The following is a 24,029-nucleotide window of genomic DNA, read 5'->3' as shown; positions in this document are numbered from 1 at the left end:
TGCCGGGGCCTCCTTCTCGCAGCCTCACGCGGTGCGGAGACCAGCCTCTTACTTAAGGTGGCCCCCACAGCCTCTGACCTAGGCCCGGCGCTTCCAGCCGCACCCCACCTGGGAAGCCCCGGGTCACTCTCCTCCAGGAGTCCCTAGCATCTGGGACCAACCCCTCACCCTCTATTTGCTGTCATCCTAATTCAGCCTTCCGCAGTCCAGTCCACCTTAAAGCGGGCCTCGGTAGCCTGGTGTTTGTATACAGGGAAAATGTGGAGGGTGTTAAAGCTGCAGGCACACACGGGCTTCACCAGTAGCCCACATTGCCCCAGAGGGACATAGACTATCATACTGTTTCTTTAAAAGGCCTTTGGACCTTTGCACTTGTTCATCCTCCCCTGGCAAACTCCTAGTCCTCTGGGGTTCCCCTCAGGAGTCACTTCTGAGAGTAGTCTTCAGAGGACCAGGCTGGGTCAGAAACCTCCAGCCTCACACAGGCCCCAAGGAGACATCTGCACAATACCTGGTCGCCCTCTGTCTCCCCAACTAGGTGGTGGACTGAGAAGGTCTTCATCTCACTGTGCCTGGCACATAGTAGGTACTCAATAATTATTTTTTAATGACTGGACTAGGAGCCAGGCCTCTCCATCTGCCTAGGCATGCAGGCAGACACAAACCTTCCAGGTTCCTCTGACACAGGGCTCCTAACAGTGGAGCAGCAACCCAAGACCCACCATTCCCTCAGACCAGGTGCAGAAGATAACGAATCAGGCCCAGGCCTCAGCCCTCGAGCATCAAGAACTGCACCAGTGGTTTCAAAGCTGTCACTACTGCTCTGTGTGTAGTGTACCTTCCCCCTCCCCCAGCATGACTCTAAGGCCCTTGGGTGCTAGGAGACCAGAGAGAGATAACACAGACCCCAGGGGGATTTAGCTGTTCTTTATTGACATGGAGTCTGGGTACCCCTAGCCTCCAGAAGGATGAGGTAGGTCCACAGGACTTCCAGTTTACACTTTTCCTGGGTCCTCCTTCAGTGTGACGGTCCGGTTGAAGACAAGCTGGAGGGCAGAGGGAGAGGAATGACCACCAAGCCAGAACCAGGCCAGAAGGCCTAAGTGGGTCTCACCAGACACCCCACTCCAACCCTCACTTCATCCCAGAGGAGCTGAGGGCCAAGAAACTCTAGTTATCGATAACTTTTTGACTTTGGCTAAAGGACTGGATGGCTCTGGGTCTCCATTTTATAAGAATTATAACAATCCCTATGCCTGCCCCCTACCTTGAGGAATAAGAAAGGAAGGGTTCATACAAAATTTTATGCACGGACTTAACCTCTGAGCCTGTTTCCTCATCGGTAGAACATGAACCCCACCTCAGGTGGTGAAGATTAAGTAAGGAAATGTCAGCAAAGTGCTTGGCACAGAGAATGGAAGACACCACCATCACTGTTGCAGAAAGGTAAATTCAAGCACCTGTCCCTGGCGGCTGTCTGGGTCCACAGAAAAGTAACCAAGCCGCTCAAACTGGAACTTGTCGAAGGGCTTTGCCAGGGCCACAGAACAGTCCACTAATGCTGCCTCGACTACTTGTAGTGATGCCTGTGGGCAGAGAACTCAGGTGGCCATCCAGCCAGAAAGGCCCATCACCCTCACCCCATACCCCATGAGCCTACCGGGTTCAAGTCATTTAAGAATCCACCAGGCACCTCAGCAGGATCCTCAGGGTTCTTGTGCTGAAATCTGCAGCCAGAGTGAAGGTCAGACTCCAGCTGGGCAGCCACAGCAAGCAATGCCCATCTTGTACCTGCCCCAACACCAGCTCTGTTCACTCACAGTCGCTCGTAGAGGCGAATCTCACACGTCAGAGGCTGTGATACCCAGTGAATAAATGCCTTGGGCTTTTCTCCGGCATCTGCCCGTCTGCAGGTCACCTCAAGGCTTTCCACACAGCCACTGGGGCCCTGGAAGTCAAGGGGCCTGCAATCAGACTTGGACACCACTACCAGGACTGCAAGCTGCACCCAGATCCTCACCCCAGCAGGCACTGTGGTAGGAAGGCTGCCGCTGGCTCTCACCTTGACAACATGCTGCAGCTCGATGATGTAGCCTGTATGCCTCAGGCCCACGGGCTGGCCCCATGCCAAGCGCTTATAGCCTGGCTCTGGCTCCTAGAGGTAGGAAGTGGGGTGGACACAAGAGGCTGCAAGGGTCAGGCAGGTACAAGAGGCTTCTCCCACCCCTATGTCTGGCAAGGATTGGTTTGACTGAAGCAGGGAGTAGATGGACTGATAGAAGAAGAGATGAAGGGCCCTCAGGACTGGGCCCAGGAACAAACAGGACCCTTCACCACCCCCATTCACCTCTTTGAAGTCAGTCCTTTCAATGAAGACAATGGGTCCAAAGGGAATCTGATGGAAGCCCTTGGTCTCATCAGCTGGGAAGCTGGGTACCTGAATGTCCAAGGACTATAGTAGGAGATAAGTGTCTGAGTCACACTAGGCACTGGGATTCCCACACCCAAACCCAGGTGCAACCCCCAACACACACACACACGCACACTCTGAAGGAGACTTACCTTGGCAGCAGGAAAATTGGTGATGACCACCTGTAATGGCTCCAGCACAGCCATGGCCCGAGGGGCTGTGTCATTCAGCACATCACGCACACAGGCTTCTAGCAGATGTGGTTCCATCGTGGTCTGTGCCACTGTCACTCCCACCTAGCAGGAAAGGACAGCATCAGTGACAGCCACAACCACATACTACTGTGCTCAGCCCCCACCTGCCCACTCAGCCCACTCAGCTATACCCGAGCACAGAAGTTGTTGATGGCCTCAGGAGGGAAGCCCCGCCGACGTAAGGCTGTGAGCGTGAAGAGCCGTGGGTCATCCCAATCCCTGTGGGCGAGATGGTGGTGAGAAGACCTTCGGCAGCACATGCTACTAGTACCACCAGGCTTCATTAGTCAAAAAGCCACACCTACCGCACAGCGCCAGCTGCCACAAGCTGGAGAATCTTCCTCTTAGAGACAACAGCATAGTGCAGATTGAGGCGGCCATACTCCCACTGCACAGGACAATAGACGTCCAGTGCATTGCACAGCCAGAAGTAGGAAGAGCGTCTGGGGTGGGAGGGCAGAGTCAGGACTGGCCACCTCCAACCAGGGAGAGACCGGCAGGAAGGGCTGCTGGAGTCCCACTGGCCCTCCCCTCCCCACGGGCCCGAGGCTCCCTCACCGGGCCTGGAATTCCTTGGTGCAGAGTGAGTGGGTGATATGCTCGATGGAGTCACAGAGGCAGTGTGTGTAGTCATAGGTTGGGTAGATGCACCTGCAGGGCATAGACAGTGGGCCCCACCATCCGGCCCCACTCTGCCCTACCCATGGCCCACCCACCACTCTACAACTCCGCAACCCCACCCCAAGCTCACACCCACCAGGTGTCCCCTGTGCGGTGGTGCGGTGTATACTTGACTCGATAGGCCACAGGGTCCATCTTGCCATCCTCCATCACCAGCTTCATCCGCAGAGTTGCCTCACCCTCTGCAAACTTGCCCTTGCGCATTGCCTGAGGGAGCAAGGGCTCAGGCTGCCACTCAGCACAAGGGAATCTCATTCTCAGTATCTTGGCCCACCTAGACCCAATTGCAACCCCAGAGCCCCACCTTGAAGAGCAGCAGGGACTCCTCTGTGGGACGGTCTCTCCAGGGTGAGGGCAGTGGGTTGTGGCCTTTGAGCTCCTCTCCTCGCTGGTGGCACACATAGGCCTGACCCCTATGAGAAAGGGGTGTGAATGCCCAGCATGGATGTGCCCTGGTCAGTCTGCCTGGCTCCACGTAATGGCCCTGGCCTCACCTGCGGATGAGCTCCTCGGCCCACGCATACAGCTGGTCAAAATAGTTGGAAGCATATGTCACCTTGTAAGGTGTGTAACCTGGGGCAGAATGAGAAGGTATTAGCAACCAATCAGGGACACCCAATGGCAGGCCATGGCCCAGGGAGAGGCCCACTGATAAGCAGTTTTGCCCAGGCCTTCCCCAACCCATACCCAGCCAGGCCACCATGTCGCAGATGGCAGTGAAGAACTTTGCTTCCTCCTTCTCAGGGTTGGTGTCATCAAAGCGCAGGAAACAGATCCCATTGTTGGCCTAGGAGAGTTGCAGTATCTGTGAGCTCCCACATCATCAGCTCCTACAATCCATCTCATCAAACTGGGACATTCTCAGAGCTCTCCCACGTCAGAATTGAAAATATCTTTCACTCACCTTCCTATATCTAAACGCCCTAAACAAGGTATCTCATACTAACGTGGGACACAGCATAGCCTCTTCCTAAGCCCAAGAGGTTGCACTGGGAATTTCCCCAAATGTCCCTCACCAAGAGTTTTTCTTCAATGAGCCCAATTAGGTGGATTCCTAGGTATCTATCACACATTTCTAGGTATCCCCTCCAAGGCCTCTGTCTGCTCTGGGACACTTTATGGGAGCAGCAGGAAAAGTAGGGATACCTCTCTGGTACCTAGTCATGGGAGCAGCAAGCAGTTACCCTGCTTGCCAAGTCCCCAGACACACTCACCTTGGCATAGCCAAAGTTGAAGTTGATGGCTTTGGCATGTCCAATGTGTAGTATTCCATTGGGTTCTGGCGGGAACCGGGTACGCACCTGAGATAAGAGGAATGGGAGCAGAGGAATCAGGTCAGAACTCAGACTACACTAAAGGATGACCCTTCCCAGGGAGGCCATGGTGATAGGTAAGGTGGGGTAGTATGGAGGCAGCCCCAGGCAAGTGATGATGGCACTAGCTAGCCTGCCAATATTCCCACACACCTGTCCTCCAGTGATCTCCAGGTGCTGCTTCAGTAGATCCATGGTATGTGGAGTGGTCACATAGCCCGGGGTCTTGTAGTTCTCACCTGCCAGGGCCAGAACAAGCCTGATGATACCAGGCTACAGCCCAGCGCTCCCTCTATCCCAGGGACCTGACTACAGGAATTGCTATTAAGATCCAGCCCTCCACAAGAAAAGGAAACCCTCTTACACTGTTGGTGGGAATGTAAATTGGTGAAGCCATACAGAAAACAGTATGGAGTTTCCTCAAAAAACTAAAAATAGAGTTGCCATGTGATCTAGCAATCCCACTAATGGGCATATACCCAGACAAAACTATAATTCAAAAAGATACATGCACCACTACCTTCACAGCAGCACTATTTATAATAGCCAAGACATGGAAACAACCTAAATGTCCACCATTAGATGAATGGATAAAGATGTGGAACATATATACAATGGAATATTACTTAGCCATTAAAAAGAATGAAATAATGCCATTTGCAGCATCACGGATGGACCTAGAGATTATCATACTACGCAAAGTAAGTCAGACAGACAAATACAATATGATATTACTTATAGGTGGAATCTAAAATACGACATAAATGAACATATCTACAAAACAGACAGACTCACTGACATAGAGAACAGACTTGTGGTTGCCAACGTGGGGAGGAGGGATAAGGGAGAAAAGTACTGGGAGTTTGGGATTAGCAAATGTAAACTATTATATATAGGATGAATAAACAACAAGTTCCTACTGTATAGCACAGGGAACTATATTCAGTATCCTGTGATAAACCATAATGGAAAAGAATATATATATGTATAACTGAGTCACTTTACTGTACAGCAGAAATTAAACACAACATTACAAATCAATTATACTTCAATAAAAAAAAAAGATCCAGGACTTCCCTGGTGGTCCAGTGGTTAAGACTCTGGGCTTCCACTGCAGGGGGCACGGGTTCGATCCCTGGTCAGGGAGGTTCCACATGCCGCGTGGTGTGGCAAAAAAAAAAAAAAAAAAAAAAAGATCCAGCCCTCCACAGAGTTTCAACCTGCCTGCTCACCGGGCTTGTGGAACTTAAGCGCCTCGCCTCGGAGCTGCTCCATCAGAGACAGGGTCTGAACAACAGCCTCACCTGCAGAGAACAGACCAAGGAAAACTTACTCTCTGGATACAGCTACCACATCCAGCTCAGGGAGGTGCCTGTCGATACTACCCATATCCTGCAACCAGAATAGAACCAAGCAGTCCCCTCTTTCCCCAACCCCAGAGACAAGAGATACAGAGCCAGACTTCTCAGGCCTCCTCTGACTAGTTTCTGGGTAAAGGAAACACCAGAAATTCCAGTCTTGCAGCAGAAGACAGAGTGTTGACTAAGCCAACGGCCTGAGGAATCTGGGCTATAATGACCCATCAGGTGGAAAACCCAGAAATCAGGGAGTTGAATGTGACAGGAGCCTCAAGCCTCTCACCATTCTCCACCACATCCTTTGCTGTCCTTCGGTCTGTTTCTTCTGGCCGAGACTTTGCCACCTGGGAGAAGTTCAAAAGTTGGGTCAAGGTCTCGGGATCACTGGGGTCAGATACTCCCTTCCCCAGCCTGAAGTTTCACCCTACCCCACCTCATCCCCAGGACCCAAGACCATGCTCAGTCCCACCTTGGGCTTCTTCTCCAGATCAGTCTCTGTCTTGGGACCCAGGAGGTGGAGGACCTGAGCAGAGACCAGAGTCAGAGCTGGGACAGGAGCCCATGACTGACCCCACCCACCCATCTAGCTAAGGGCTTCTTGGTTCTGTCTACTGGCACCACCTTGAAAAACCTACCCAGCCCATCCCACCTCTGCTCCTCACATGGTTCTGCAGCCTCAAATGCTTTTTCCCTCCTGAGGGTCCTGGGCTCAGGTAACAAAAACCGCCATTTACAGAAAGGAACTGTGGGCCCAGCATCAAGATATGCCATCTACTTCAACCATCACCCTCTTGTGATTCTCTGCCAGCACGCTGAGATGAAGGCCACATCACCCTTATTTACAAGATGAGGAAACTGAGGTTCAGAGTAAAGCAACTCACCCCAAATTAGGCAGAACCCAGAGGCCCAAGTCTTTCACTGTCCAACCGGGTGCTGCTCCCTCTACCCCAAGCTTTACTATCCACCATCAGAATAGGAATAGGCTTTCTTCCCCTCCCACCACCATTTATCCCTCAGTGGACTCTAGACACTGTCTCTGGCAGGGTCTTTGCCTGCTTCAGATCAAGGAGGCACCCACCTGCATGTCTACTTCGTGCTTGATCATTTTGCCATCTGCCCACTTGAGCGCGGCCCGAGCCTCTCCTAGAAATATGGGCAGAGGGAGCTGCAGAAAGGCAAAGCAGGACATTGCCCACCCTCTTTCCCAAGAAAAGAACCTGGCTGACCTCAAAAACCACAGCCAGACCACTTTTAAGATGTTCCTATTCCTCTTCCCACCTCCCTCTCACCCATGCAGAAGAGAAGGCATGACTAGAGAGAATAACATAGTCCCCTGCCCCAGGCCCTGCTCACCCATCAGCAGCCCCATATTGAAATGGTAACGCTCTACTAGGAGCTGAGGTCGGTGGCGATTTATGGCAGCCTCCACCTACAGAAAGCCAAACCATGTGGTTCAGGAAAGTGTCCTTCAGAAATGCTCTAAGAACCCACACCCTCACCCTGGGTCTTCCTGGTTGGAAAGGCTGAGCCACCCCTTTTCAGGGTCAGTACTAAGGAGGCAACCGATGCCTGGGGAAAGACTCACAGCCTCCTCAATCTGCTCTGGGGTCACCACAACGCCCACACCGCATTCCTGCTCAAAGACCATGGTGTTGATGGGGTCCAGGGGATGACTCCGCACATACTCAAGGGCAGCTGAAAAAAGAGAGCCAATTAATTTGTGGCACCTCAGCTCCAAGAAGTAGGAAGACAGAGCCCTAATCCGATCCATGAAACCCCAATTAGTTTGGCCTCCTGGGAAATTAAGTCTTGCACCCCTAGAGAAGCCCTGAGGTCACAGGAAAGAAGCATGTGCTCTGAGGGAAACTCTCCCTCAGACCTACAGTCCTCTAGTCAGTCTCACCAGAGGTGGCCCTCTCCATCCCTCAGTGCCAGGGCCTGGGTTTAGAGAGGAATGCAGAACTAGTAATGCAGAGAGACGCTGAGGGACTTCGCAGAATGGGCAGATAGGGATCTTGGCTGAGAGGAGGAGTTGGAGGTGGAAGCGGCAGGACAGGCAGGGGTCTCACCGCTCAGCTGGGTCTCCGTATGGATCTTCCTATTGGCTATGTAGCTCACGAGGAAAGAGAGACGCCGCGGATCCCGGAGTCGGGAGGCCAAGCCATAGAGCAGGGTCCCGGTAGCCTTGTCGATGGTGCAGCCCATTGTCTGTTGCGCCTGAGGTCAGAGGAGTCAGGAGATAAGCCCCATGCCCAGTAAGAAAGGCCTGAACAAGACAAGGTAGGTTGGTTGGGGTCAGGACCCGGCCTGGCGCTGCGTTGGGGAACAGTCGGCAGCCAGGACCAGGGACTTAGGTTCGCACCTGGGTCGCCGCCTCGCGCAGCTGCGCGCTCAGAGCCGTGTTCTTGAGCGTCTCGCGGGCCTTGTGTTCGCTCAGGCCGAGGCCGGTGAAGAGCGACAAGGAGTCCAGAGCTGCCATTGCTGGGACGCCGGAAACCGAAAGAAAACTTTGGGGCCAATCTGCACATTGGCATTAGCTCACTGGCCAATAGGAGAGCGACGCCGTCAGGGAGAGCCAATGGTGTCCTTTTTTGGCGGGAGGGGGCGGTGCTCTCCAGGGTTGTCAGCGCCATTGAAAGGGCAGAGGGCGGCCTTTCCTGCCTTTCAAGGCGCTTCACTTCCGTCTTTGTGCTCCAGGTCACTAGAAGCGGTCGTGGCGACGGCACTTCAGGGGATGATTTGCCGCGGACCTGGAGGGAAGGTGTTCAGCACCAAGGCAGGAGGCAAACATGAGCATGGCCCTTTGCTCTTCGACTTTTCTCCTTCAGCCCTGGAAACCTCGGGACCATCCCAATTCTGTTCTTGGGAACAAATGTGAGTCCCTATCGCGTTTCTGACGTCAAAGCTTTGGAGTTGTCACGGAAACATTTGAACAAAATGAAGCCCGGGAAATTCTGTCAAGACTCGAGCACAGAGAATGTCTGAAATGGCCTGTCGATGGGCCCCAAAAGTCTGGCATTTTTGAGCACCCACCTGGACACACACCTGGCCAGGAAGGGCCTCGCTTAAGTTCTGTGATAATTTGGTTTAAACTCTCCTGTCTGGGAATTCCCTGGTTGTCCAGTGGTTAGGACTGTGCGCTCTCACTGCTGAGGGCCTGGGTTCAATCCTTGGTCAGGGAACTAAGATCCCACAAGCCACGTGGTGTGGCCAAAAAAAGTCTCCTGTTATACTTACCCCACTTACCAACGCGTGCATATGTCAGGAAAACCACAAGCAGATTAGACCTTGAAATCCACATGCAGGTGTTTGACAGGATATTTTATTGAAGTTGGGATAGGGTGGGACAGAGGAGGTAGAATAATCGTGATGATGTTCTCGGGGGTCTCCCCAGTCTGTCATTGGACTTCCAGGACCTGCTGAGAATCATTAGGCTGAAACTGAACATACAACCTGTTTTCTTTATGGAACTGGAGCTGCTGGTGGTGACATGATGAGGAGATGCCCAAATTTGGGATGGGAACTCAGGCTCTTAGAGGCCTTGTCATCACTGATACTACCAGACCTTCAAGCACTGGGCAGGATCCTGACTGCAGTCTGTATCCATAGTGTATCCTTGTTTGTTACTATATCCTACTAATGAGCAAGTCCATTTCTGGGCCCCACATGATGACCACATGCCAGGTTCTGCCCAGTGCCACACTCCGCATCAGTATCCAGAGCCAGTCCTGTGTCTTGGCTCCCCATGGCGCCTTGGCCCCAGCCTGATGCCCAGCCCAGCCAAGGCCAGGAGCAGGCATTAAGCAGGAGTTGCAGTGCAGTGGTGCCACAGACAGGCACTAAGAAGCAGAACCGTAGCCACGCCAGCCCTGTGCTGAGTCCACAGCTGCAGGTGTCTAGCTCACCACAAAGATGCCTAAGATGAGCAGAGTACCTGATGCCACCCAAAGACTCATTACAGCACCATGACCACCAACACTAAGTCCTGCAGGTCTAGTGATGGCCCCCTCAGTGGGGTCAGGGCCTGTACCCTCTTTCCTGGTTCCCTCATAGTGCTGACCTGTGGCTCCATGTCACAGGACGAGGCAGTTGCCCCTACCAAGAATGCCACAAGTAGCAGTGGCAGGCTAGCCAGTCCTCTGGAGCCCTTTGACTTGCACAGAGCAGAACCATCAAGTTGGATGGGTGCATGCCCAGGGGACTGGCTTGCTCGCATAAGCCTCTGGCTTCAAGGAAAATCAAGAAAACAATGAACGAGGAGAAACGCCAGGGAGCAGCCAGCAAGGCCCAGCTGTGGCATGGGAAGAGGCAGGGTCCAGTAGCCAGACCTATGGACAAGTCCCTGTGGCACACGCTGATGCACAGAAGCAGCAGTGGCCACAGTGCTGAGGGCCATGGCAGCCTTGTGCAAATGGCCCAGAAGGGTAATGTGGCAGGCTCAGCAGCAGCAGGGCTATGGTCAGAGGTGGACAGAGCCCCTTGAGTAGTGCATCCAGCACATGCAGATCACCAGTGGCCAGACACTTGGGGCTGCACACAGTGAAGGCCCAGCACAATCCTGATGCAGCCCATGCCTAGCAGCCCCTCCAGCAGTGTGCCAGCACCAACACCCAGCTTGGCAATTCCACCATTACCGCAGGGCCTCACAGCCAGCAGTCCAGGCCCCTCTCCATGGCCAGCAACCCCACGTGGCCTTTGTGCTGTTGTCCCAATAGAAGAAACCAACACTGGTCACAAGGCTAGCTTTCTCCAGGATCTCCTTCTGCTCTCCACCACCCCTAACTCCCTAACTCCAGCCAAGGAGTACTAGCAGGGCCCACATGCTGAGCTTTTTGTAATACTGACCCCTCAGGCTTGGGGGCAGAATGGACCTGCCGGAATCCTGCCCCACCCCTGCCTGCCTTACACTCTTTCTGGCTTACCTGAACACCTGCCTCAGGAATACCTTTGCTCCCCATCTCCCCCCAGCTGGAGATGCCCAATCCTAACCCCAAGCAGTTGAAGAGAAGAGGAGGCAGCATTATCCATGAAGAGAGGCATGGAGGCTCCTCACAAGACTTGCCCTTGCGGTATGTGTACACAAGGCAAGCCTGCTGGGACAAGCCTGCAAACCCACTGTGGGTAAACAGCCTGGGGCAGCTGCCAGAAGCCAAAGTTTCAGGGAATCAAGGGAAGAAATGGCCTGGCAGGACCCCACACCCTCCCTCCCACAGGAAGCCAGCTAAGATTAGCTCTGGTCCTCTCTTCCTGTCCTTTTGGAGCAGGGTCTCCTTTCCCACAGCAGTTTTTTTCCTGCTCTGTTCTCCCAAGGGATCCAGGTGGTTTTCAAACTACAGCAAAGAAAGACCTGAGGATAGAAAAGGAGAAAAGAGACTTCTCTCCACCCCCAAGTACTTCCTGTTCCCCAAAAAGTCCTTCCTGACCTGCTGTCTGATTGTCAGCCCCAGGCTGCTCCAATGCCTGCACCTTTTACCCCATGTTGTCAGCTTCTGGAGCTTCATGGGGTACACTCCACCCCTCAGGTGTGAGGTACCAACAATGTTACCAACCATAGCTGCCTCCATGTGGGACCCAGAACCAGTGGGATCAAAGGGCAGGGGTCAGGCCCCAAAGAGCTGATGGCAGTGGGGGCTTCAAGACTCAAAGGGCCTGAACTGGAACCTCATCATCTCTCCTCAGACCAGAGCACTTCCAGGGTCTTTAACACACACACACACACACACACACACACACACACACACACACACACACACACACACACACACACACACACACACACACACACACACACACACACACACACACACACACACACACACACACACACACACACACACACACACACACACACACACACACACACACACACACACACACACACACACACACACACACACACACACGTTGGGAAGGGGAGGTAGTCACAGCACCTGATGTATCACAGTGACTAAGTCTGCTTATTTGTCATTTATTTTTAAAATATATTTAAACAGCAGCAGCAATCACTTCCGAAATGCAAAAAAAAAAAAATTACAATTTTTAGAATAAAATTATAATGTTTATAATGCAAGTCAGAAAGAATTGAAGGTACAACTGAGAATCAAATCACACAGCACTGGGCGTGGCTGGAGAAGCCAAGGCCCACTGGCTGGGGGGTCAAGTTGACAAGAGGTCCCAACCAGTGAGGTTTCCACCCTCAAATCACAACCCCCCCAACTCCCCATTGACGAAGCCAGTGTCCTCTAGGTTAGAGAAGGAGAAGCGTCAAAGAGCTGGCCCTTTGTGGGGGATCCCCCAAACCCAGTCCCCCCACCAGCCAGGGACCTGCTAATCGACCTCCTCCATGTTGCTGTAGGTGGGGGCTGGGCGGTCCACAGGGGGGGCGAAGCGTTCAGGGGCTGTCCGCGTGGGGGCCACGTCGGGGGCCTGGCCAGGGCCTAGTCCCTGCAACAGAATATGAGGACAGGGGTTGGGGGCTGCCCAGTATGCTGCCTGGCATCCCGGGGGTGCTGGCTTGGAGCCCTGGCACCCAAGGGAGGGCCCCAAGGCAGGCGCAGACAGCAGCGGCGTTGAGACAGAGAGACGAGATCGGCCTGAACAGTCTCACTTTATTAACACTTTAAATACAGGAAGCTGCTTGGACAGGGCTAAGCCCCAGGCCAAGGGTAGGAGCAGCAGGACAAACAGACAGACAGCTGGACGGGATACCCACCCTAGGATGCTCTGCCCCTGCAGGAGCCACAGTCCCCACCCTCTCCCCTCAGATGCACACACTGAGGCCCAAGCCCAGAGTTGGTCCCCACCACAGCGGCAGGCATGGCCTGGTGGGCAGGTAGGTAGGCCAGCTCATAGCAGCTGCCTGCAGGCAAGCTCATCTCCAGGGACTCTGGGATACCAGAGGATAGAACACGTTGAGCACGAGGGCCACCAAAGCTGCCACGGTGCCCAGAACAAAGTATCGGAGACAGCCCTCGTCTGGTGTGGTAGGGCCACGTGGCAGGGGGCCCACCCAGTCCTGGGGCCCCCAGGGACCCAGGGGCACAGGCCCCTCGGGTACCGGCTCCTCCTCGGCCTCCAGCTCCTGCCAAATCCGGGAAGCCTACGGTGTGCGGAAACGGCCATCAGCACCCAGGGCGGGGGGGTGAGGGGGTAGGGGGACCCAGTGTCCCCAAGACCCCTGGCCATGACAGTCCCGCCCAATGTAACCGGCGCTAACCCCCTACATCCCTGGTGAAGCGGCAGACAGGTGGGCAGGCAGGAGCCAAGTGGGCCATTCACAGGGTTGTCTAGATGGAGAGCACCACAGTGGGCGAATCTTGATAGCATTTTGGCCTCAAGAAGCTCCCCAATCGACATGCAACTTCCCCGCGGGGGTTGGGTTGGGGTGGGGGTGAGGGTTAGCTGGTCAGTTTTTTAGCCCAGGCTTCCCACAGAGGAGACTGGCTCATGGAGGACAGAGCTGCCAACCCCAGAGTCATCTCCTGGCTCCCTCCCACCTACATCCAGATCCTGATCACTGTCTGAGTCTGAGCATAGCGGGCTCAAGGGAGGAGAGGACAGCAAGGAGACAAGTCCAGAAAAGAGTTGCGGTGTGCCCACCAACCAGGCCTATGGCATCCCATGTCAGTAAGAGACAGAAGATCCCGAAGGCAGTGGGGACAAAAGCTCACCTCAGAGAGGGTGATGGCCACACTAGGCTATGGCCTGCTGGATAGGCCCTGTCCTGAGTGCACATCAGAACACAGGGACGATCACAAGTGAGGGTCTGTGGGCTAGCATGTGGGGAGCGTGCAGAGGGAAAGTTGGGAGGTGTCAGGTACAGTCTGTTCACACCACTGTACCCAGTGAAATTTGGAGCAGCTACTTGGCCCGTAGCCTATGCACACACCAATGGCAGTGTGTTGCCGTGTGTGTACCTCTGTAAGTGTCCCTGCAGCCTGGGAATCGCTCTGGCTAAGGCTTTGATGTAAGGGAACCCTGTCTGTGACTCTTAAAAATCCCAAGGTTCGGGCTTCCCTGGTGGCACAGTGGTTGAGAGTCCGCCTGCCGATGCAGGGGACACGGGTTCGTGCCCTGGACCGGGAAGATCCCACATGCCACGGAGCTGGGCCCGTGAGCCTTGGCCGCTGAGCCTGCGCATCCGGAGCCTGTGCTCCGCAACAGGAGAGGCCACAACAGTGAGAGGCCCACACACCGCAACAAAAAAAAAAAAAAAAAAAAAAAAATCCCAAGGTTCCAGGGGCCTAGGGCTGTAGGAGAGGAAGCTGTGCCCTACCCCCACCCATCTGTGAGTTGGGCCCCACTAGCCTGAGCAGCCTCCCCGTGCCTCACCTGGCTGGCAGCAGACTCAGCTGCAGGGCCTAGGTCTGGGTGGTGTTCAGAGTGACCTGCCCGGGGGGGCCTCTCCACAGGAGAGTTCCGCCGGCGGTAGAAGAGTACATAGGCATAACGCGTCACGACCTGGCTCTCGTCTACCGTTGTCACCGTGCTGTCATCAAACAAGCGCCAGCCTATGGCAAGGTGGGAAGAGTGTGAACATACCCTGCACCAACACCCCTACCATCTATCCTGCTGGCTGCGTGTGCCCTCACCCACGTCGCTGCGCTGGCTGCTGCGATCATTGGGCAGGCGCGCACAGGCAGTGTAGTGGCCACCGATCATGCCTCCATAGTGGTTGATGACAGCATACAGGTCATAGCTGGGCAGCTGCTCCTCTTTCTGACCGATACAGAACTTGCTCAGGTCCAGGTTCCTGTGGTACCAGCCAGAGAGAGGTGAGACAGTCAACAGGTGCCCTGGATGCCAACGTTGGCCCCCATGCCCTGACTACAGTCACAAGGGCCCACTGCTCACCGAACAGGGAACTCCACCAAGTCATTGATCTTGTCACGCCAGATGAAACTGCGAAAGGAGAAGCGCTTGAGCTGCACGATGAGCACATTCGGCAGGCGCCACAGCAACAGCTGCTTGGAGGCCTCGCGGTGCTGTTTGCACTGCGGGCAGTACCTGACAGGGGACAGAGGCGGAGTCAAGACCAACAGACCTCCACTCCACTCTTCCCCACTACCTGCCTGCTGCCCTGTCCTCACCAAGCCTCCTCAGGTGCCAGCACCTCAGGCCGCGTAAAGAGGTTCAGACACTGGTCCAGAGTGAAGTGGCCAGCACGGGCAGCCTCACCAGCAGAGCCTGGATCCTCAGCACATTCCAGCTCCTTGGAGGCTACCAACACAAACTCCTGCAGGCGCTCATTGTTCCGCCAGACTAGAGCCAGGCTGCAGTCATCACCCAGTTCTAGTGGAGTGTCTCCTGGAAACAGGCAGGGAAGAGAATCATGCAGCTGTGGAGAGCAGCCAGCCCAACCCACGCCAGGGGTCCCTCCCACGGCCTCAGACACCTTTGTCCTCTAGCCGCTGCTCTCGGTTGGATGCATCAATTCTATAGATAAAGAACTGGGGTGTGTGGGAATTCATGGCTTCACTTGGGTGTTGGTACCCGGGCACAGCAGCTGTGAAAGAACATGATAATCAGAGCTTTCCTGTCTACCAGAGCCTAAACAAGCTTCCTCCAACCTCCCCTACCCCAGCTCCAGAGCCTTTCACCAGACTTTTACCTTCAGGCCGGGACACCCTCTCACCAGCAGGCAAGGAGCCAACTTCAATGGGCCCACTGGCCAGCATCTCAGATCCACTGGTGCTGGGCACAGGGCCCCGATCAGGGGATGCCCAGGCCCGGGGGACCCCTGTGTCCCCCTCAGCCACAGGGGTCACCATCTGGAGCTCTGGTGGCTGCACAGGGTCCCTGTCATTGTCCCCAGCCTCCAGGGAGCTAGTGGACAGCAGTGTGTTGCAGCCAGGGCCCTGGGACTCCAAGGCCATGCGGCCAGGCTGGAAGGGTGGCTGGAACACACTCACAGAGTACCTGGTAACAGGCAGCAAAAGCAAGTAAGAATCCAGACCAACGTGTCCGGCACCTCTGCACTCCACCCCCACCCCCCACCTACCCCACCACCTTAATCCAACCACTGGGCACTTACCGGGCATAGCCCTCTAGCAGCTGAGCAAGACGGGCATAAGTGAGGCGTGAGGCAGGTACACTGACCAGGAAGGGGTAGCCAATGTTCTCAGGGCGGCAGAGGCCCTTATGGTCAGGCCAATGGGTTTTCTGACAGAGCCTGGAGAGAAGGAGGAGGTAAGACTAGGGCCTTAGCCCCACCTCTACACTAGGGCTAGACCAAGGAACTGGGTATGCCAGCCCTGCCTCCCCCAGGGTCTGGTAGAGTGGGGTGGCAGGTAGAGGGCTTAAAATATATGTGCCTTTATGTGGAGAAGAGGTAGGGCAGCAAGTGGAAGGTGGAGAGGAGGGACGGGGGGAGACCACGGGAGTCCTCACTGGTTGCAGTAGCCCACGCGGTAGCAACGGGTACAGCGCTTCAGCTTCTCATCCTCTGACTGCTGCTTCCGCTGGCAGGCTGCACACTTGGAGATGGGGATGCTGGGCACCTGGGGGCGCTAGGGTGGGTCATTTGCCTCAGTGAGGCCAGGCCAGGCAGGAATGCCCACCTCCCCCATCAGGGCCCTGTGCCATCAGGTTGGCCTCCACTCACCTGCTGCACCTCTAGCACCACCACCCGCTCCTTAGCCAACTCTGGGGATAGCAGCTCGAAGCAGAGGAGCGTGTCGGAAGGTGACACAGTGTCCAGTGAGTGGGAGGGCAAAAACACACGGTGGAAGCGATTCTTAATCACCTGGGGACAGAGAACACACAGATCCTATGTGAGGACAAGCCCTTTCCCTGGCCCTGCCCCAAAGCACAAGAAGAAGATCTGACCTTGATCTTGGGTCAGTGGGGGTAGGGTTGGGGATTGTAGCCCAAAAGAAGTATACGCCTCTGCTGGCCCCCGCCTCAGTGCCCAATGGAATAAGGAGCCTGGTGCATCACAGAGCATGAAAAGACCAGGATTGGGGCAGGTTATCAACCATACCAGCTCTCCACACCAAGGGCCTCTACCCGGCTGCCAACCAGTGGGCCCTGCTGAGACTGCACCATGGCTACTATGAAGGGGCCACGTTCAAGGAGGCATCTCCCTACCTCTACCCCCAAGGTAAAGGACACTACCAGGCAGCAGGCTAGGAACCTTTGGGGAAAACCGGGACACAGATCTGGGAAAACAGGAGGGAGAAGCAGAATGGATGGAGAACGTCTATAGCTGGTGGATGGCTAGTCCTGCAGCTCAAGCTCCTTGTCTGAAGAAGGAAGAGCAGCTGAGGGCCAACAACAAAAGGGAGAATAAATCCAGATGATAGCTGGGAACTGAGGACACCTCAGTTACATAGCCCAAATGCCTGGTTTCAACCATGTCTCAACCAATAGCACCCCACCTGTCTCGGTGCAGTCACATGCAAGTTTGTGTGTACACGTACAGATGCTAATGATCGTACACACGTATCTGCACGCTGCAAACACAGACACGTGTCCATGCGCGTAAGAGCCTTGGAAAGACAGACACACCTCAGCCAGACGCAGGTTCTCAGGCTTCACGTGGACACTCTGAGACAGGGAGTCCAACACTTCACTTGCACTGGAGTTCTCCTTGCTGATGCTCACCAGAAACTGTGGTGACAAGAGTACAGAGTCCATGGTGGGAGGTAGGCCAGGGTCTCTGCAAAAGCCCAGCAATACGGGCTTACTTCTCACCTTGACGGGTTTGCTGTGGGGCTCCCGGGCAAAATAGAAGATGGGGAGAACCTTTTGCTTCTGTGGCAAGGGCACCGGCAGGTACAGGAACGGGTCAAAAGTGATGGAGACCTGCAAATGTACAGTTGCCACTGGGTGGCCACAGAGGGAGTGGGGGGCAGGATGCTTGTGCCCTGAGAGCCCAATCCACGCCCTTGGATGGCTCTCAGGGTCTCACAGCCAACCAGCAAATTCTCAGGCTTGACTACACTAGATGGACCAGGAGAACCATTAGGAGAGAACAATCCCTGTTTCTGGTAGTTGAGGCCTTCCTCAGCCAAGCCGCTTTAACCATCTGCCCCTCACTTGCACACCTTGTGCCTTTCCAATCTTAGCCATCCCCACCCCACCTTACATCACCCAAACATCACTTTTAACTCAGTCAGGAAGCTTACCAAGCCTGACCTCTGCAGCCCACACAGGGCCTAAGGCCTCCCCCTCACCGTCTTTGCCCAAATCTTGCCCTGCAACACCTAAAGATGCACATGCCTCTGACCCCATTCTGACCAGGCTAGCTAGGACAAGCTGGGGTGTCTTTCTAGGACAGTCCGTCACACCTTTGCGCACACGGGGCACACCAGCTTCGACTTGTACTGGCCCTGAAATAGGTCCACGATGAAAGAGTCATTCCTCATCTTGTGCCGCTGCCAGGCTTCCTCAGCTACCACCTGAGGAGCAGAGTGGTGAGAACTGAGGAGACCTGGGGACTGGGACGTGCATGAGACATGTCCACCTCTGCCCCCAACTCTGACCTCATCAGGTCGCCCATCTGAGTCCACGGTCTCCGTGTAGGGCTTATTCTGAATACGGTTCAAGTCCTCGTGCAGTCCATCCAGCAGGAAAGCCATGAACTCCTGGGCATCGTGCTGTGCATAGCCTGTGAACTGGCTGGCCTTGCTCGCCACAATGGCCTGGAAGCAGGGGCAAGATGTGAGCATGGAGCCCCAGCACCTACCATGCACCCAGCTGGCTGGCCCTTCCCACCCTCTCCAGCCAAGGGTAGGAGTGGCCACAGATCACCTTCAACTTGGAGGGCTGGAAGGCATGGTGGGTTCCCTTCCACAGTGCCCGGAGCAGCACAGCAAAGCCGATGGCCAGACGCCCACCAGTCCCCAGTGGGTTGTTGTAGTTGATCTCGGCCTCAAAGGAGCGGTCTAGGGACAGCAACCAAGTAGAGGTATGAGCAGGGGAAGATATCCCCCATCCCCGGGGCTCCAAGCCCCCGTTCTCACCGTGGAAGAAGTCCCGCAGCTCTCGAGTATTGGATAGAGACTGGATGACGCTGTTCATGAAACAGGTGTTGCCTAGATTGACAAGGCCAGTGAAGCCTGGCAGACACACCTTCTTCTCTTCCTCCTCCTCTTCCTCCACGCTGTCTCCACTCACCGGGCTGTGGGGCATTGGAGGCACCATACATGTGGGCTTGGGCTGTGGGAGCAAGAGGGGCATGAGAGAGCAGCCCTGGGCTCTCCAGCCTTCATCCTTGGCCCTCCCCACCCAGGATTCTCACCGATGCCAGGTGTGGCTCTGGCTTTGGGGCTACATGCTCCATGGGGGTGCGGGCTGCCACACCATCTAGGCCTGTGTCCTCAGATCGAGCCTTGGATTTCTCCTTCTCCACAGCCCGGGCTTCCTCCTGGCCTGTCAGAGGGTGGGGGGTACCTCCCGGTGGGGTTGAATCCAGAGGGGTTGGACCTGTCGGCACGGCTACCTTTGCACCACCCACTGCACCTTAAAAAGGGGGAATGGTGGGGCTGGTGGTTAGCAGCATGTGGCACGGAGTGGGGCTCTGGGTCATGAGGACTGGGCAATGAAGGGAGCTCGTGTGCAGACCTCGTGCAGCTGGGGCCTCCAGGCCCCCCCAGCGCTGACTCTGCCGCTTACGGAGGCAGATGTCGATGCGAGAGGCTGTGAAGCAGAAGGTGCACTGCTCTGGCTCAATCAGGTTCCTGCAGGAAGAGGCTAAACTCAGAAACTTAGGTGGAGGGGATGCAGGGCTAGATGGGTCAGGGGGATGGAGCCCAGGGTGGGACAGGCACAGTGGCACGGCCGGGCACCACCCACCTGAGCTTCACCTGCCAACGGAAGATGGTGTGGGGCCCACAGCCCGGGTGCAGTCTCAGGAAGTTTCCGTCCCTGTAGAGGCAGAGCAGGGGCAGAGGGCAGGAGAAGAGGCAGGAGAAAGAACATGAGACGCACTGTCCTGCCTGAAGCACACTGTCTGCCCTGTGTGTCTGCCCACCCACCCACCTGGTCTGGAAGATAAGCGTGAAGTCCTGCTCGCGGAAGAGCACTCGAGATGTGTCCCTGCAGATTTCCTTCACGTACACGTGCACCACCACTGAGTCCGGCCCCTTCTCATACGAGTCATTCTTGACAAATGCCAGGTTCACCATGGACTTGGGCTCTACGTTGAGACCACATCTCAGCACCACCCAGGACAGGTTCCAGCCTGTTCCTACTCTACTTCCTACCCACCCACCAACCTTGCAACCCAAACTAGAGCTCTGCCTGCCCACCCCCAGCCCCACCTTTACCATCCACCAAGGCTGCAGCATCTGCTGCCACTGCCATCTCCTCTTTGGAACGATCATCTTTCTCAGGGTCTCTGCTCCGGGCCATGACTGGGGATACTGGGTCATTCCTGGGGGCTACTGCCTTCTTTCCTGTCAAAAGTGCTAGATTCTCCTCTGAGCCCAGGAGGCAGGTCTGGGGGTTCAGTGGTGGTACACGGAGCTGTTCCTCAGCCTCAGCCTGTTCATGGCGAGATTGTGGGCAGGATCAGCCCTGGGTCTCGCAGGCGGCCCCCCACTGCAGTCCACACCCTTCCCCCTCACCTCCCAACTCCCAAGCAGGCATCCCACTCTCACCTGGGTGGCCGGCTCAGCCAGGAATTGGGGGGCATCACCCCGGGGTCCAGGGCCATCTCTGGACCCTTCCCCCTCCGGCCCTCTGTGGAGATGCACAGCCCTCTTGGCGCTGGGCCCTGCCTGGGCCCCAGGGCCAGCCCCTGCGCCTACCTCACCACGGCCCTGGGCCCGCTTCTGGTTCCGGGCCTCCTGCTTAGCCCGGCGGGGCTCAGGGCCTGGCTCCAGGGCAACAGGAGACGGCTCCTGCCCATTCTCCTGGCACCGCAGCCCTGGCACCAACTCCTGGGTCCCAAGAGGTTTCTTCTGCCAAAGATACAGCAGTCAGGCCCTGTTAACTACACTGAGTATCCCTACCCTACTCTGCTCTTGAACTTACCAGGAGAGAGGGCCACGTGAGCAGAGGTACCTTCTTGGGCAGTGACAGCTGCAGGAGGCCACCTTTGCGAGCCTGCACTTTGGTGCAAGAACTTTCTATCTCAGCATAGAAAACACCACCCCACTGCCGACCACCTGGCAACAGAGTGGGAGGAGTGAGCTGGGGTAGGGGATATCAAAGGATTCAAGTATACTGCTGGGCTCAAAGCAGATGGACATACCTGGAAGCCGCACCACACAGTCTGTGTCTGTGAAAGCAGCATCTACCTCCTCCAGCCGCAGGGGACCGGCTCCCACACGCAGCTTGACAAGCACCTCATCAGCACTCTGCCTCCAATCGAGCAACAACTCTACAAAGGGAGTGTCAAAAAGACTGTGAAGGTCTCCATGGAATTTTTTTTTCATTGCGGTACGCGGGCCTCTCACTGTTGTGGCCTCTCCCGCTGCGGAGCACAGGCTCTGGACGCGCAGGCTCAGCGGTCATGGCTCACGGGCCCAGCCGCTCTGCAGCATGTGGGATCTTCCCGGACCGGGGCACGAACCCGTGTCCCCTGCATCGGCAGGCGGACTCTCAACCACTGCACCACCAGGGAAGCCCTCCATGAAATTTTGATGGGGGTAAGCAGGTACCAGACACCCAGCCCTAATGCAACTGCTCTAGATAAGGGCTATATCCCCAGTGCTCCCTCCTCTCCCCTAGCACTCTATCATCCAAAAGGCTTATTCATTACTCACCCTCTTTGGTCGGCTCCTCCCGAGAAGTGAACGCTGACCCTGACAACAAAGGAAAGAACAGGGAAAGGATGATGGACAGGCAGCCTCCAAGACTCTAACATCCCACCAAACACCATCTTTAGGACTTCAGCCAAGTACCCCAACTTCAAAACTGAGGCTCTACCCAGCCTGCCATTGGTCCTTCTCTCAGCATCAGACCAGGATGGAAGGAACAGCAAAAACGTCATCTCCCAATCCCCAATCTGTATGCTCAGCAGGAAGGGAGGAGGGGAAGGCACCAAGCACTCCAGGAATGCCACTACCACCTCTCCTAGGATCTCCATCCTTGCTCTCCTGGTTTGCTCGATCCTTCTGCTTCTTCTTACTGGTGGCCTCCTCCAGTCCTGGGGGCCCTCTCCTTGGACCTGTGGTGCTGGCCCCACCAGACATCTTGAGCCGCTTGGGTGACAGCCAGAGTGCCCCGGGGTCGGCAACGGTGTCTGGGTCAGGGCTACGGCGCTTTCTTCCTGGCCCAGCTATCTTGGCAACTCTTTGTGGACAAATTCTCCAGCAAGGAAGTGACAGCCTAACGAGAAGGGGACAAGTGATCACTACCAAAGCCCCAAATTTGCTCCTTGGTTACACCCAGGGCTCAGCAACCTGGGACACTTCTGAGCCTACGGAGCAATATCTCTCTACTACCTGATGTGGCCCTGGATACTTTCAGACTATTCCTAAGGGGGAATAAATAATGCAAGTAGAAGCAACCACTTCTGGCTGAGCCTCCTAGATGCCTGCCATACAGACCCACAAAGAGAGAAGCCTCACTGAGGAGGTGTCAGGTCAAGGCAGCCATGGCCTGGGACCAGGCTCCTCCAATCTGGAGAGGAGCCATAGCTCCAGCCCACAGGGCTGGCGCACTGGGCAGGGTGTTCACTTTTCCTTCACTCTCACTGGCTGCTTAGTCACCACCCGAGAAGTAGGAGGAAGGCAGGAAAGGAGGAGACAGACAATTAAACAGCAGGAGGGCCAGGCTCTGTGGCTGAAAACAGGCCCAGCCCAGGTGCTACCACTACCCAGACATCATCTTGAGGTTAAGGAGCCCCACCTGCCACCTGCCAGTTCCCACCCTCCTCTGAACCTGCTTCTGTGCACTGCTTGGTTTTTGTTTTTGTTTTTGTTTCCTTGTATCTGGAGAGATTCCTCTCTCCAGCCGTTCTCCTATGCAAAGAGGAGCCTGCAGAAGCTAAGGTGAAAAGGGTATTCAGATGTCACATTTCCCTTTCAGCAGCATCTCTGCCTCAGGGTGGGCATGCAGTCTGAGACTGAAACAGACATTATCCCCCTCCTTCCCATGTCCACCCCCTCATCAGCTCTTAGCCAGTTTCCCACAGACCCACCAGTGGATTCTGGGCTGTTTCTCCATCCAAAATAAAGTTCTCAAAATTGAGATAAGGGTGGGGATGAACGAACCATGGATCCAGGACCCCTGGCCGCCTCAAGCATGGCCTGAGACAGTAGTAGGACAGACAGTGACTAGTCTGTGTTCCCCAGAGTGTTTGAGTGTGTGGGTGTGGGGAGCGGAGGTTTGGCGGGGGACGGGGGGATTCTTCTACGGGTCAGATGTGGGACTGGTGGGCTGGATCTTCAGTGACGACAGGTCCAGAATCGAGGGGTGGACATCTGCCGCCTCTTTGCTCCCAGGCCCCAACTGAAGGTCGCGTCCCTACCCTCTCCTCCTGGGACGTTGAGGAGGGAAAGGGGCTGCCTAGAGACCCAAGGTGGCCTAATACGGCCGCGCGGGGTTACTGACCACAGACCAGCGCCCCGGCCGGGCTGCGACCCAGCTCCAGCCTCCGAACCCTGGGCCCGCCACCACCTCCTCCAGGAAGCCGCCCTCGCTCGCCGCCAACCCTCTCCGAGACGGCAGGCCGGCCACAGGCTTTAGTGTAACCGCCCCGCCTGCATCAGTGGGCCCGGCACGCCGCAGGGCTCGAGGGGTGGAGACTGGTACGGCCCGTGACCTTGAACAGGTCGCCGCAGGCCCGCGTCTCGGCCTCCCCGCTCCGGCGAGACAGGCGAGCAGCGGCCAGCCCCACTCACCGAGCGAGGCCGCTGCAGCCAGCCCTCTTCGGGCCCTGGCAACCCGCTCTCGATTCCGGTTCCGGCGTCAAGTCGGTTCCGGTTCCGGCGCGCCCCTCCCCCGTCCCGGCGCCGCCACCACCGCCTCAGCTGCTTGTTTTGTTTCCACTTCCAGTTACGGCCGCGGGTGCCTGAACGCAGAGCTGGTGACGCACTTCCGGCGGGAGCAGCTCCGGGGC

At 55.9% G+C, this 24,029-nt stretch overlaps 2 protein-coding genes across 4 annotated transcripts; both read right to left on the bottom strand.

Annotated features, from left to right (window-relative positions):
• Positions 1 to 907: 907 nt before the first annotated feature.
• QARS1 (glutaminyl-tRNA synthetase 1) lies at positions 908 to 8,510 on the bottom strand (the record flags this gene model as incomplete). 2 transcript variants are annotated; one of them, XM_079713351.1, is made up of 24 exons in its annotated part: positions 908 to 1,046; positions 1,461 to 1,586; positions 1,661 to 1,727; positions 1,821 to 1,948; positions 2,063 to 2,155; positions 2,348 to 2,452; positions 2,563 to 2,706; positions 2,796 to 2,883; positions 2,970 to 3,107; positions 3,223 to 3,315; positions 3,422 to 3,552; positions 3,650 to 3,758; positions 3,840 to 3,918; positions 4,033 to 4,132; positions 4,560 to 4,646; positions 4,812 to 4,897; positions 5,891 to 5,962; positions 6,300 to 6,360; positions 6,486 to 6,539; positions 7,095 to 7,159; positions 7,370 to 7,445; positions 7,602 to 7,711; positions 8,086 to 8,233; positions 8,379 to 8,510. In XM_079713351.1, the coding sequence occupies 24 exons, from the start codon at positions 8,493 to 8,495 to the stop codon at positions 996 to 998; spliced, it is 2,328 nt and encodes a 775-aa protein (XP_079569477.1). In that variant the 3' UTR covers positions 908 to 995. The 2 variants fall into 2 exon arrangements, with proteins under 2 accessions (XP_079569477.1, XP_079569478.1); XM_079713352.1 differs by having other exon boundaries at positions 8,119 to 8,233; positions 8,379 to 8,495.
• Positions 8,511 to 12,609: 4,099 nt separating this feature from the next.
• USP19 (ubiquitin specific peptidase 19) lies at positions 12,610 to 22,158 on the bottom strand (the record flags this gene model as incomplete). 2 transcript variants are annotated; one of them, XM_079713923.1, is made up of 26 exons in its annotated part: positions 12,610 to 13,115; positions 14,348 to 14,526; positions 14,608 to 14,768; positions 14,870 to 15,022; positions 15,106 to 15,322; positions 15,411 to 15,521; positions 15,627 to 15,934; positions 16,050 to 16,187; positions 16,406 to 16,524; positions 16,620 to 16,760; positions 17,525 to 17,626; positions 17,711 to 17,821; positions 18,307 to 18,417; positions 18,502 to 18,660; positions 18,770 to 18,903; positions 18,982 to 19,177; positions 19,260 to 19,480; positions 19,583 to 19,698; positions 19,814 to 19,885; positions 20,000 to 20,156; positions 20,287 to 20,503; positions 20,620 to 20,922; positions 20,996 to 21,129; positions 21,216 to 21,344; positions 21,730 to 21,768; positions 22,032 to 22,158. In XM_079713923.1, 26 exons carry the CDS (start codon positions 22,156 to 22,158, stop codon positions 12,888 to 12,890), a joined length of 4,083 nt encoding a protein of 1,360 aa, XP_079570049.1. In that variant the 3' UTR covers positions 12,610 to 12,887. The 2 variants fall into 2 exon arrangements, with proteins under 2 accessions (XP_079570049.1, XP_079570050.1); XM_079713924.1 differs by having other exon boundaries at positions 22,035 to 22,158.
• Positions 22,159 to 24,029: the final 1,871 nt, after the last annotated feature.

The sequence above is a fragment of the Hyperoodon ampullatus genome (genome assembly GCF_949752795.1).
Source record: "Hyperoodon ampullatus genome assembly, chromosome: 10".
In the NCBI taxonomy this organism is placed as follows: domain Eukaryota; kingdom Metazoa; phylum Chordata; class Mammalia; order Artiodactyla; family Ziphiidae; genus Hyperoodon; species Hyperoodon ampullatus.
The sequence above is the reverse complement of the archived record's forward strand: the minus strand, read 5'-3'. Positions and strand labels throughout refer to the sequence as shown.